Here is a 12193-nt window from a genome sequence, read left to right on the forward strand (position 1 = left end):
GTGGGCATGGTGTGGGTGTGCGTGGGGGGAGTGTGAGTGTGGGGGTGGGCATGGTGTGGGTGTGCGTGGGGGGAGTGTGAGTGTGGGGGTGGGCATGGTGTGGGTGTGCGTGGGGGGGAGTGTGGGGGTGGGCATGGTGTGGGGTGTGCGTGGGGGGAGTGTGAGTGGGGGTGGGCATGGTGTGGGTGTGCGTGGGGGGGAGTGTGAGTGTGGGGGTGGGCATGGTGTGGGGTGTGCGTGGGGGGAGTGTGAGTGGGGGTGGGCATGGTGTGGGGTGTGCGTGGGGGGAGTGTGAGTGGGGGTGGGCATGGTGTGGGTGTGTGTGGGGGGGAGTGTGAGTGTGGGGGTGGGCATGGTGTGGGTGTGTGTGAGGGGGAGTGTGAGTATGGGGGGTGGGCATGGTGTGGGTGTGCGTGGGGGGGAGTGTGAGTGTGGGGGTGGGCATGGTGTGGGGTGTGCGTGGGGGGTTGTGAGTGTGGGGGTGGGGGTATGTGTGTGGTATGTATGTGAGTGTGGTATGGAGTGTGTGTGAGTGGAAGGTGTGTGTGTGGGTGTGTTAATGTGAGGTGTGAGTGGGGTGTGGGGGGTGTGAGTGAGGGGTGAGTGTGTGATGTATGGGTGTGTGTGGGGGGTGTGTGATGTGTGAGTATGTGTGTGTGGGGGGTGTCTGTGTGTGGTATGTGAGTGTGGTGTGGGTGTGAGTGTGCGGTGTATTTGTGATGTGTGAGTGGGGAGGTGTGAGATGTGGCACGTGTTCTGTGCATGTGTGTGTGAGTGAGCGTGTGTCCTTCCCCTTGGCGAGTCAATGTCCAGAGCAGGATGTGGGACAGTGAAGGTTTCGGTGAACTCTGGAAATGGGCGCTGAGGGGCGCACACCCACAGGAGGGCGCGTGGCACTGTGAGTGAGCCTGGTTCTGAGCCCAGCAGGACTGGGTTTTCTTTTTTAACCTTGAAGTAAACAGAGTGAGTTTAAAGCTCTTTTGGAAACAAAAATGGGCAAGAATAAATCAAGAATGCTATGAAAAAGGAAAATCTTGAATGGGACTTACTGTACTAAATCAAACAAAAACGTGGTCCAAAGCCATAGTCAGTAAAACAGTGAATTCTGGGGGCGATTGCTGCACCAGAAGAGACGGCCCTGAGTCAGAACCTCGTATGTACAAGAACTGTGGGGGGGAATATATGTAAATATTTATCTGATCTCTGAATGGGGAAAGATTTTCTGATAATTAAAGCAATGGAAAAGGTTACAAACGAAAGACTGGTGGTTTTGACTTAAAAATACTAAAAATCTCATAGAATATGATAAGCACAAATGAAGAGCAAACAATCTAGGAAAAACATAGAATATTTGTATTTACATAAAAGTATTTTAGCAAAGAGTGAGTTGCTTCAATATGTCAAAAGCTCTTAGAAATCAAGAAGAAAACAGTAAACAACCCAGTCGGAAAAAAATGGGTCAATGGTAGATTGTAGTCTATAAATAAATGGCCTGTAAATTTATACATGTCCCACCTCTGAACTCAAACATGGAAAATAAAAAGAACTGCAAGCTTTTATATGAAACCTATCAAATCAGAGAATTGATTTAAAGTCAGCATTTGGGGCAGAGTTCTCCCTGCACCTGTGGGTAATGTGGTGGGACCACCCAGCAAGACAGGTGCTCTTCTCTGATTTCATTTTGAGAAACGACCCCAGAAAGGCATCTGAAGGTTTTGGAGAGGATTTAATCACAGTCTGAGCTTCTGTGGCCAAACACTGGAATCCTCCTGAATACCCACCATGGGCAGGGCCGTTCGTATTGTCCCTAGGCCAGAATGGACTGTGACCTCCGACTGCTTTTTCTCAAAGATTGAAGCCGTGGGGAAATTCTTGCAATCAGATCAGATAACTAAATAAATAAAAAAATAAAAGAAAAAAACAAACCCCATGGTAAAGGGATACCAGCAAAAACGGCAGAGAAGGGGCCTCCAGGGGCCTGTCTCTCCCAGAGAAGCACCAGCCAAACTGAGCAAAACAGTCAGCATAAGCTCGATTGCACCTTTGGAAAGTCTCAGGAGCAGGAGACTTAGCCCTGGTGGCAGAGCTTGGTTTGTGGGGTTTCGGCCTGGCCCCACCCCCTCCCCACACGGGGAGTCTGAGCGTGCTGCAGGCAACTGGAAGGGCTCCCTGCCCCCGCCAGGGGAGGGAAGTGGGGAGTCACTGCTCAGAGGGCATGGGGTGAGTGACAAGAGGAGGGGTCTTGCCACGTGGGGAAGCACCTGGGTGGTCAGAGGAGGAGGGACGAAGGGGGGCAAGGCAAGTTTGAGCAAGTTTAGGATTGGCTGGTCTGGATGATCTTGGTGGGCTCTGGGCTGTCGGGCTGTCACTCGTCATTTTGTACCCGGCCCTGGGGTGACTTAGGGCAGAGGAACAGTGGCTGAGGGAGTTGGGTGCGGGTGTGGGCTCTGCGTTGGTTGACTTGCAAATGGAAGGGAGTCTTCCACTCTCTCTAGGGGTGAGTTAGCCCTGGGAGCCGCAGTCTCCAGGATTAGCAAGGACCCCAAACTGTCAAAGCATCATAAGCTGCAGAAAATAAAACACAGGATTAATACCAGAGGCGGGAGCAGGACAAGTGAGGGATGAGGAAGGCAGGGAGTGAGCAGGGGTCTCCCGGCCACACTTCGGCTATTACCCTGGGTGAGCAACTCTGGCCACTTGAACGCAGTACAGGACCAGGGAATCCTTGTGGAATGGACAAAGCCATCTTATTAGGGGTTTAGTGTCTGTCAGCCTCGGCCTGCACCATCTCCTCCAGGAAGCCTTCCGGGCTAGAGGCCACCTCTGGGCGGGGCTCCCAGGGGCGCGCTCCGGGCCCTGCACGGGTCCTGCTCTCCAGCGGCCCTGGCAGCAGCTCCCTGGAAATGCAGACTCCCAGGTCCCCCACTTTCGGTCTCTCAAGGTCCCGTAGGAAAGGCTTGCGATGTCGGAGTGTGATACACGGAGGCCCACAAGCAGCACGCTTCCGGGATGTCCCCTGGGAAGCACTTCCAGCGGAGGTTCTCAGCTTTGATCTGGCAGAATGAAGGGTGTGGTGGGCACGGCTCGGCCGCGTGTCCTGCAGCTCTGTCCACTGCCCGCGTCCATTTGTGTCTCTGCTTCAGTCTTTCCAAGATAAAGACATGGCAGATTTGACAGATATAAGGGGGTTTGGTCAGGCTAAGCTTGACGTACTTGAGACATTGAAAGGAAATTGGAGGAGAGTGTTGGGAGAGTATAGTGACCCTAGGAAATAAAATGAGTGTCTCTTCTGTTTAGAGCAAAAGGAAGAGAGGGAAGAAGAGAAAGAACCAGAACGCCTCCACTTCCGCAGAGCTGGACTCCTTGTTGGAGGCCTCCTCCATCCCCAGTAGTGTCAGCTCGCTTGCAAACCCCACCTTCCAGGACTCAGCCCCACCCCAGAGCCAGGCTCCGCAAGGTGGTCCGACCCGCCAGCCGAGCCAGCCCCCGGGTGCCACCCCGACGCCACTGGAGGGTGGTGACCGCCCAGAGCCCGTGGGGCATGTCGAGGCTGGCAGCAGCCCTCTGCAGGACCAGCCCGGGGGAGGTGCCCTTCTGAACGGGAAGGACCATGACACCCCCGAGCCCTCCCAGGGCAGAGGCCCCCCCCAGGAGGGGGCTGGCCCAACCACCTCTGCCAGCAAAGACTGTCCTGGCAAGGAAGGTGCTGCTCAAGAGCTTCTGCCGCCTGAGTCCAAGCGGGGCTCTGAGCCCAGGAAAGAAGCACAGACTGCCGCGCAGCAGGCCGGGGCCCATGCCTCTGGGGTGAGTTGTCAGGGGAGTGATGAGTGGGTCCGCTGTGCCCGGACGGCGGGCTGTGGCCAAGCAGCTCTGCCGTCACCTCCCTGCGTAGGAAGGGCACCCCTGGGACTTGTTCCTTGCGATGGTGCCCCCCCCCCCCCCGCCGAGCCGCTGATCCCTCTCGCTGGGCTGGTGGCAGAGCTGACCCCTACGCCGTCGGGTCATCGCCTGGGCCCTGACGTCTGAGGCCTCTGTCTCCTCCAGGAAGCTGCTGCCGCAGCCCAGCCGGCTGAGCCGGTGGGAGGGGCTGGGGACAAAGTGAAAGCCAAGACTCAGAGCAAGAAACGGCTGCCAGCAAGCGCCCCTGCTTCCCCAGAACACCGCCAGGTAGGGCATCTTGTTCTTTATTTTTTATTTTATTTATTTATTTATTTATTTAAGATTTTATTTATTTGAGAGAGAGAGAATGAGAGAGAGAGAGAGAGAGAGCACATGAGAGGGGGGAGGGTCAGAGGGAGAAGCAGACTCCCTGCCAAGCAGGTAGCCCGATGCGGGACTCCATCCCAGGACTGCAGGATCATGACCTGAGCTGAAGGCAGTTGCTTAACCAACTGAGCCACCCAGGTGCCCCGGGCATCTTGTTCTTAAAAGCCTCTGCGTCCTGCTGTCTGTCCCACCATCTGCTCCTTTAGGCCCCGTTCCTTCTAAAGTTCGTCCTTCGTTCAGTCGTTCGGTGATTCTCTTTTGGGTGCTAGGGATACAGCCATGAAGGAGACCTGACTCCTGCTGTCATGGCCCACCTTCTACAGGGGGAAAGACAGAAAGCAAAGTCAGCATGGCGAGAGCCACGGAGAAAAGCAGGGTGTGGGTGGAGGGTGCTGGAGGTGGGTGCTGAGAGAGCATCGCCAGGCAAGGCCTCCCCAGGGGGGTGCAGGTGGAGCAGAGATCTGCAAGAGTGAGGGGCAAGCCATGTGGCTCTCTGGGGACATGTCCCAGGCAACAATGGCAGGTGCAAAGGCCCTGTGGCAGAGTGTGGTGGGCCTGTTTAGGGAACAGGAAGGAAGCCAGTGCCCCCAGGAGCAGGTGAGGGGAAAAGGGTTGCAGAGGGACTCTTGGAGGCTGTAGCAAGTGGGTCAGAGGGCAGTGGAAGGTTCTGAGCAGGGAAGGGACACGACCACTCTGGCTGCTATGACAAGCGTTGACTGGAGGGGGCAAATGTGGAAGTTGGTCCTAAAGGTTGGGGCTCGGTTACTTGTTCCAGGAAGCTGAAACCAAGAAGACAGCCGTTACTGGAGAAAAAGCACGTGGAAGTGAGAAGGCCAAGCCAGAGAGTCCGAAGAAGCCAGAAGGGAATAACAAGAGTTGTGTGGCCGCGGTGAAAAATGAGAAGGAGCAACAGAACCGCAAAGCCGGAGCGTGTGAAGTGAAGGAGAGGTGGGTGTGCACCCTGGCACTTGGGAGCAAGGACACAACCTGCCCCGGGCAGGGGACGGAGATTCCTAGGCTGCCCTTCTTGGAGACTCTTTTGGGGGGCCACGCGTCCCCTCTCCTTGCTTGGTGAAATGCTCCAGCACACAGCGTGCAAAGGCCCTGGGGTCCCTGAGGCCACGTGGGCCTTACAGAACTCAGGGGAGAAGCTGGTACATCCCAGAGTGCTCATCAGCCCCCTCCCGCCAATGCCCTCAGCCCTTCAGAGCTGGGCTGAGATGGCCCCCCACCCTGTGGGTAGAAGCCCACCTTCCTGGTCCACCGGGGAGGGAGACCCAGGAGGACCCACATGGCATGGGGTCTGTCTGAAGTGTGGATGCTCTCGCACTCTGCCAGGGTGTGTGTTAGTGCACAGTCGAGAAACAAGGACCCTGTTGTGCACGTGTGTGTATGTGCATGTGCATGTGTGTGTGCGTGCAGGGGGGCAGGCAGATCTAGACCTAATTGGTGTTTCCTTTTACGGCTTTCTTCCAGCCCACTGAGTCAGCAGGAGAGCATCACGGTGTACTTCCATGCAATCATCTCTAAGGATTTCAGCTTCGACCCCAGCCACCACCAAGTGTTCGTCAAGGGGGGAGAAGAATTTGGGAAGCCCAAGTGGAATTTGAATGTCTGTGAGATGCACTGCACCAAGTGAGTGTACCAAGGGCTTTGTGGGGAACGTACAGAATATCCGGTCTTTGAAATACGTTGAAATAATAGTTTTTTTCAAGTTGATGACGTTCTTACACTTTGGAAAACGACTGTTTCAAACATCTGTATAATGCATTTCTGTGTCGTATGTCATCATGGCCCCTTTAATGTTGGTTCTGTCTGCAAACTATGTCTCATTCTAGAAGCATCCTCTTGGGCAGTAGATTTATAGCTTTGGGTCTGCACTCCAGGCTGCGTTTGAGGGGAGCTAAAATGTTCCAAATAGGAGTTTTTGTGGATAACCGGCTGGTGTCGTGTTTATTCAGAGACCTGCATGAGAACGGGTTCCTCGTGGAAGGCAGCGCTGTCCTGTCCCGGCAGCACCTGAATAAACCCATTCCTTACAAGTACGTCGTCAAGCGCGGCAAGGGCCACGTGGAATATGAGTACATCTACAAACAGCAGCAGAGCAGCGAGCACGTCAACCGCTGCCTGAGGGTCGTGGCCGCACATCTGGGCTCGGGAGGTGAGTCGCTGGCTGGGCCCCCGGCTGAGCTCGGCAGTGCGGGCACCAGGCCTCGCGAAGCGGCTGTTCCTCTGCAGAGCAGGCCTCCCCGCCCGCCCCCGGGGTCCTCTTCCCTGGCATGGCCCCCGCCCCCCAGGCCCCCGCCTCCAGCTCTGCGTTGAAGAAACCTGCGTTTAGAAGCCTGTTTTTGATCAGTGTAATGGAACCACTCGCTTCCAAGGGGAAACCAGGAAAAGGATTTTCACTAACGGGCGGGGAGGGTGAAGCCGCTGGGGGTGAGGGGGTGAGGGGGTGAGGGGTGAGCGGCTGGGCGGAGGGGCCGCAGGGCGCTGGCAGGAAGGTGCAGGGCAGGAGGACGAGGCTGGAGCTGCGGGCACCCACCCCCTGCCCCAGAGACTGTGAGTCAGACCCCCGCCCGCACCCACAGCCCTGCTGCTTGGCGTCCTGGCCGCCCTCCACTCTTCTCCTTTCTCCTGTTTATGTCTAGTGGTTTTCTTTTCTCTTCTTTTCTGTTTTTTCTTTGTTCTATTTTCCACTCGTATGCAGTGTGTGTGAACATGGTGTGTGTGTGTGAACATGGTGTGTGTGTGGAGTGTGTGTGTGTGAACATGTGTGTGTGTGGAGTGTGTGTGTGAACATGGTGTGTGTGTGGAGTGTGTGTGTGGTGTGTGAACATGTGTGTGTGTGTGAACATGGTATGTGTGTGGAGTGTGGTGTGTGAACATGATGTGTGTGGAGTGTGTGTGGTGTGTGAACATTGTGTGTGTGAATATGATGTGTGTGTGGAGTGTGTGTGGTATGTGAACATGTGTGTGTGTGAGCATGATGTGTGTGTGGAGTGTGTGGTGTGTGAACATGTGTGTATGTGTGAACATGGTGTGTGTGTGGAGTGTGTGTGGTGTGTGAACATGATGTGTGTGTGGAGTGTGTGTGTGGTGTGTGAACATGTGTGTGTGCGTGAACATGGTATGTGTGTGGAGTGTGGTGTGTGAGCATGATATGTGTGTGGAGTGTGTGTGGTGTGTGAACATTGTGTGTGTGAATATGATGTGTGTGTGGAGTGTGTGTGGTGTGTGAACATGTGTGTGTGTGTGAGCATGATGTGTGTGTGGAGTGTGTGTGGTGTGTGAACATGGTGTGTGTGTGTAGTGTGTGTGGTGTGTGAACATGTGTGTGGTGTGTGAACATGGTGTGTGTGTGGAGTGTGTGTGGTGTGTGAACATGTGTATGTGTGTGAACATGGTGTGTGTGTGGAGTGTGTGTGGTGTGTGAACATGGTGTGTGTGTGGAGTGTGTGTGAACATGTGTGTGTGTGAACATGGTGTGTGTGTGGAGTGTGTGTGGTGTGTGAACATGTGTGTGTGAACATGGTGTGTGTGTGGAGTGTGTGTGGTGTGTGAACATGGTGTGTGTGTGGAGTGTGTGTGTGTGAACATGGTGTGTGTGTGGAGTGTGTGTGGTGTGTGAACATGGTGTGTGTGTGGAGTGTGTGGTGTGTGAACATGGTGTGTGTGTGGAGTGTGTGTGTGTGAACATGGTGTGTGTGTGGTGTGTGAACATGGTGTGTGTGTGGAGTGTGTGTGTGTGAACATGGTGTGTGTGTGGAGTGTGTGTGTGTGAACATGGTGTGTGTGTGGAGTGTGTGTGGTGTGTGAACATGGTGTGTGTGTGGCGTGTGTGGTGTGTGTTCTACCTATACACGATCTCCGTGGCTTCCACATGGGGAACTTGCGTGGACCTTCTCTGTGGCCCGCTGCCCGCTCTGTGGCGGGGTCCCCGTGTGCTGAGCAAGACCGGGCAGTGTGCTGGGGGCGCTCGGATCTCCGACCGTCGAGTGGGTGAAGCCTGTTTGATAGTAAGTCCTTTCTCGAGCAGTTGGCCCGTCAGCTCCCGAGAGGCCTGTCTGCGTCCGTCTGTAGCCGGCGCTCCTCCCTGTTGCTGGGCCGTGAGCTCCGTGGCCTCCAGACACAGGGTGACTGTCAGGACCTGGGGCCGCTGGTGCCTGAGCCAAGCGGGCGGGTTGGGGCGTCGGAGCGGGACGGAGCTGAGGCCTGGTGACCAGCGGGAGGGCCCACTGGCTGGCTTTCCGCGGGCCAGGAGGTCATTGCTTGAGCCCAGGGGCGGGGTGCCCCAGCCGCTGACATCGTCCCTGCAGGCGGTTTGGGAAGGGTGTCTGGAAGGTGCTGGAAACGTGGTGATTGAGAGAGGTTTTGGGCTCTGCTCTACCTCGTGTGGCAGGGGCTCATCTATAGTAACTTAAATAAACGCAGGTTTCCTTATGCCCAGTGCGGGTGGGGGGAGAGGTGTCTGCCCCCCTTCCTCCCTCTAAGCGTCCCCGCAGAGCGTGAGCCTCAGCGGCCAGGTTCCAGAGTGGGGGTTCCGGGCTGCAGCCCCGTGCCCCAAGAGACCCAGACCAAGGAAGCGCATGCTGGTGGCCTGGCTGTGGGGGGCCTGAGTGTTGTCCCTCCGTGGTCCTCCGCGGCCCTCCGCAGTCCCTCCACTGTCCCTACACTGTCCCTCCACTGTCCCTCCGTGGTCCCTCCACTGTCCCTCCGCGGTCCCTTTGCTGTCCCTCCGTGGTCCGTCCGCAGTCCCTCCATGGCCCTCCGCGGTCCCTCTGCCACGTGCCGGTGCCGTTCTGCCTGGAACCAGGTGGTGCACCTGCTGTCCGCACCTCCAGCTCCTGCTTCTCCATCTCCGCCCTCGTCTCTGCTCTGCCCTTTGCTCTGGGGTCTGCCTCTCCGGCCACCTCTCTGTTTCGCTGGGCTTTCATTGGTTTGTTTTATTTCATGGTTTTTCATTCAGTCTGACCATCTTCAGTGGATGCACTTAGCCTGCTGGTTGCTACTGGACTTTTGCCATCTTGACTTGTCTTTTCTAGTCACCTTGCTTTCATGCCCTTTTTTGGGTGTTTTTTCTAACTTGCAGAATTTCTTTTTCTTTCTCTTTTCTCTAGTGGGTTGGAAACTTAAACATTTTATTTATTTTCTTCTGGTAGATTCTGAGAAACCGAGACCTCTGATGTCCCCCCTCCCCCCATCCCAGGGTCGAGGGTGTCCCCTTCACGGAGCCCTGGGTGGCACTCCCTCCCCCTCTGGGAAGGGGGTCTGGTCAGGCCAGGAGCTCACATGGGCCTCTGGAGGTGGGACGCAGAGAGCAGGAAAAGCAGTAATTCCCGACAGTAATTTCAAGTTCTCGCCAGGCTGGGATGGAGCAGGGGTGGGGTGAGGGGGGACCTCTGTGCAGACAGTGGGATGCACAGAGTACCCGTTCTTCCTGAGACTTGCACATTCCGATCTTTATGGCTGAGTTTATGTGTTCATGTTGCCTCTGGCTGTCTTACTGATCCCTTGGTCTTCTAATTATTTTGCAGCTGATTTTGCTGGATTTTCTAATCAACACTCGTACCTTTGCACCTAGTCCCAAGAGCAGGGGTGGACTCAGCCCTGGCCGTGCATCGAGGGCTCTGTCTTGTCTGTCCTGCATGGAGTGGGCGTCACAGCTCCCAGCACAGAGGAAACTAGCTCTTGTAACTTAGCAAAGTGGGGTGCTCAGCTGCTAGTGAGTGCAGTTTCGGGATGGAATTCTTAACCTTTGTGTGATCACTTTCTAACGAACCCACGTACCAAGTGTGCTGGGTCGTCTGGTTCAGTAAAGACATGTTTCGAGTATTTTCAGGCCTGCTGAATCCTGGGACCTTGGGTCCCCCTCTAATCACTGTGGGGCGGCAAGGGTCCGCGTCCTAAACACAGCTCTGCTCCCCCATGGGACCAACCTCCGCGTTGCTTCTCCACCGGCGGGGCCCTGGCCCACATGAGTTCGGTTCCTTCCCTTCCTCTGCCTCCTCCAGTCCATCGGTCCGCCTGCCGGGGAGGGGGGCGGTGTCTAGGTCAGCGCGTTCGGATGGCCCACAGTGTGGTGTTTTCCTCTCTTCACTCTTAGACTGGCACCAGTATGATGATGTGGTTCGTATGAGGTGCCCGGGGACGCTTCAGAAGTTGATGAATTCTCTGACGGACGGTATAAGGAAGGACGTGGTGAAGGGGAAGCAGATCGCGGCCACCGTCATGCTGGACAGCATCTTCAGCATCCTGCAGACCTGGAACGCCATCAACCTGAAGAGCTTTTTTACCCAGTTCCAGCAGTTTTATTTTGTCGTGAAAGTGCCCATGATCTACGAAGGCCAGGCACAGCCCTGGCACGCTCTGCAGTACAATGAGAAGGAGGTACTGGGTATCAGGGGTGTCCCCCGCCGCTCCCCCCTCTTCTGGGCAGTCGGCACCACCCCTCTTCTTACTGGCAGGGGTTGTCCCGGGGAGCAGATGGGGGCAGGTGGACGTCGCCCTGCCCGTCGTGCAGGCACTGCTGCTCGTGGATTCTCTGTCCTCCCCATTTTCTTCCTTCCCCACCCCTCCCCCACCCCTGGTCCCACCTCCTCTCCCGGCCACACCCCCACCCCACCCCAGTTCCCACCCCCTCATCCCCCTTGCCCCCCAACCTGGCCTCTGGGGGAGTGGAAGGAATGGGTGGAACCCTCCTTTATCACCTCCCACCACGTTTTGGGATGGCCCTGGCAGTGTTGAGAGGAACCTGGGGCCATTTCTGAGATGGAAGTTGGACCCTTGCAAGCATGGAGGGGCCCCTCCACCAGGCAGGGTTTCTGGACTGCACCATTGGTGGTAGCTCCTAGCAAAGGCCCACGGCCACTAGGCCTGGGAGGTGGGGGGTGCTCAGGGTTTGTTGGGGAGGGCAGGGCAGTGGGATGGCCCCTCCATGGGAGCTGTGTCCGCCCCTCGGGGGCCTTGGTCCGTTGCCCAGCTGACCTGGCACTGAGGGCAATGAAGGGGCCCCTCTCACACCCCTGATGGCTTCAACTCCATGGTTCTGTCTTTTCTTCTGGGACCAGGTGAAGAGAAACCTGTGGGAGTATTTGAAAAAACAAGCGGCGCCGTTTCTGGAAAGAAGTGGGGGCCCTCTGCCTGAAGACAGCCCAGTGAGGAGTAAATTGAGAATGGGCCTGATTATCCTTTTTGCAGTGGAAAAATTTGACATTCCCTTATCAGAGAATGACCTGAAGCTGCTCTGTTGCCTTCTTTGCTCGAACGCCAGTTCACCAGGTGACCTTGACAGTGACCTAAGGCACATCTTTGGAACAGGACACAGGTATTGTGTGTGTGTCAAATGATTTTATAGCTGTTTATAATGATGATCTGATTATACAAATGAGCGTTTGTCACAGGTTGGATGCAGACGTGCCAGGAGTAAAGTCTGCCCGTGATTTCACTCACCTGCCAGTTCAGTGTCTGCCTCGCCAGCCTTCTTCCTCGCATATGTTTGGTTTTTACTTTTATTACTCTTCTATCGAATAGCTTGTTTTTGAGAAGCTTTGTGGTGTATCATGCCTTGCCCCTGGTGACCCAAAATGAATAAACCTTTTTTTTTTTAATTAAAAAAATAAATAAATAAAGGAGGTGGGGCACCTGGCTGGCTCAGCCGGTGGTGTGGACGACTCTTGATCTCGGGGTTGTGAGTTGGAGCGCCACGTTGGGTGTAGAGATGACTTAGAAATAAAATCTTTAAATTGATTTTTTTGTTAGTTTTTTTTTTTTTTTTTTTAAGTAGGCTTCACACCCAACGTGGGCCTCCAAAGCACAGCCCCAAGATCAAAGTCACACACTCCACTGACCGAACCAGCCAGGCGCTCCACATAAAAATGAAATCTTAAAAAAAGAAAAGCAAAACAGGAGAAGTATTTTATTTGAGCCC

The 12193-nt window shown here is 55.3% G+C and overlaps 1 protein-coding gene across 5 annotated transcripts in view; it reads left to right on the forward strand.

Annotated features, from left to right (window-relative positions):
• Window positions 1-12193, forward strand: part of RNF213 (ring finger protein 213) — a 102512-nt gene that overhangs the window by 11384 nt on the left and 78935 nt on the right. For all 5 annotated transcript variants that reach the window (XR_013445270.1, XM_078066230.1, XM_078066232.1 and 2 more), the window contains exons 3-9: window positions 3298-3804; window positions 4045-4167; window positions 5042-5214; window positions 5743-5901; window positions 6228-6427; window positions 10370-10653; window positions 11334-11590. Coding sequence is in view for 4 of the 5 variants with exons in the window: in XM_078066230.1 (XP_077922356.1) it covers window positions 3298-3804; window positions 4045-4167; window positions 5042-5214; window positions 5743-5901; window positions 6228-6427; window positions 10370-10653; window positions 11334-11590 (1703 nt within the window). In the remaining variant the exon portion in view is untranslated. The remainder of the gene's footprint in view (window positions 1-3297; window positions 3805-4044; window positions 4168-5041; window positions 5215-5742; window positions 5902-6227; window positions 6428-10369; window positions 10654-11333; window positions 11591-12193) is intronic.

This window comes from Halichoerus grypus, chromosome 2 (assembly GCF_964656455.1).
Source record: "Halichoerus grypus chromosome 2, mHalGry1.hap1.1, whole genome shotgun sequence".
NCBI classification, from domain to species: domain Eukaryota; kingdom Metazoa; phylum Chordata; class Mammalia; order Carnivora; family Phocidae; genus Halichoerus; species Halichoerus grypus.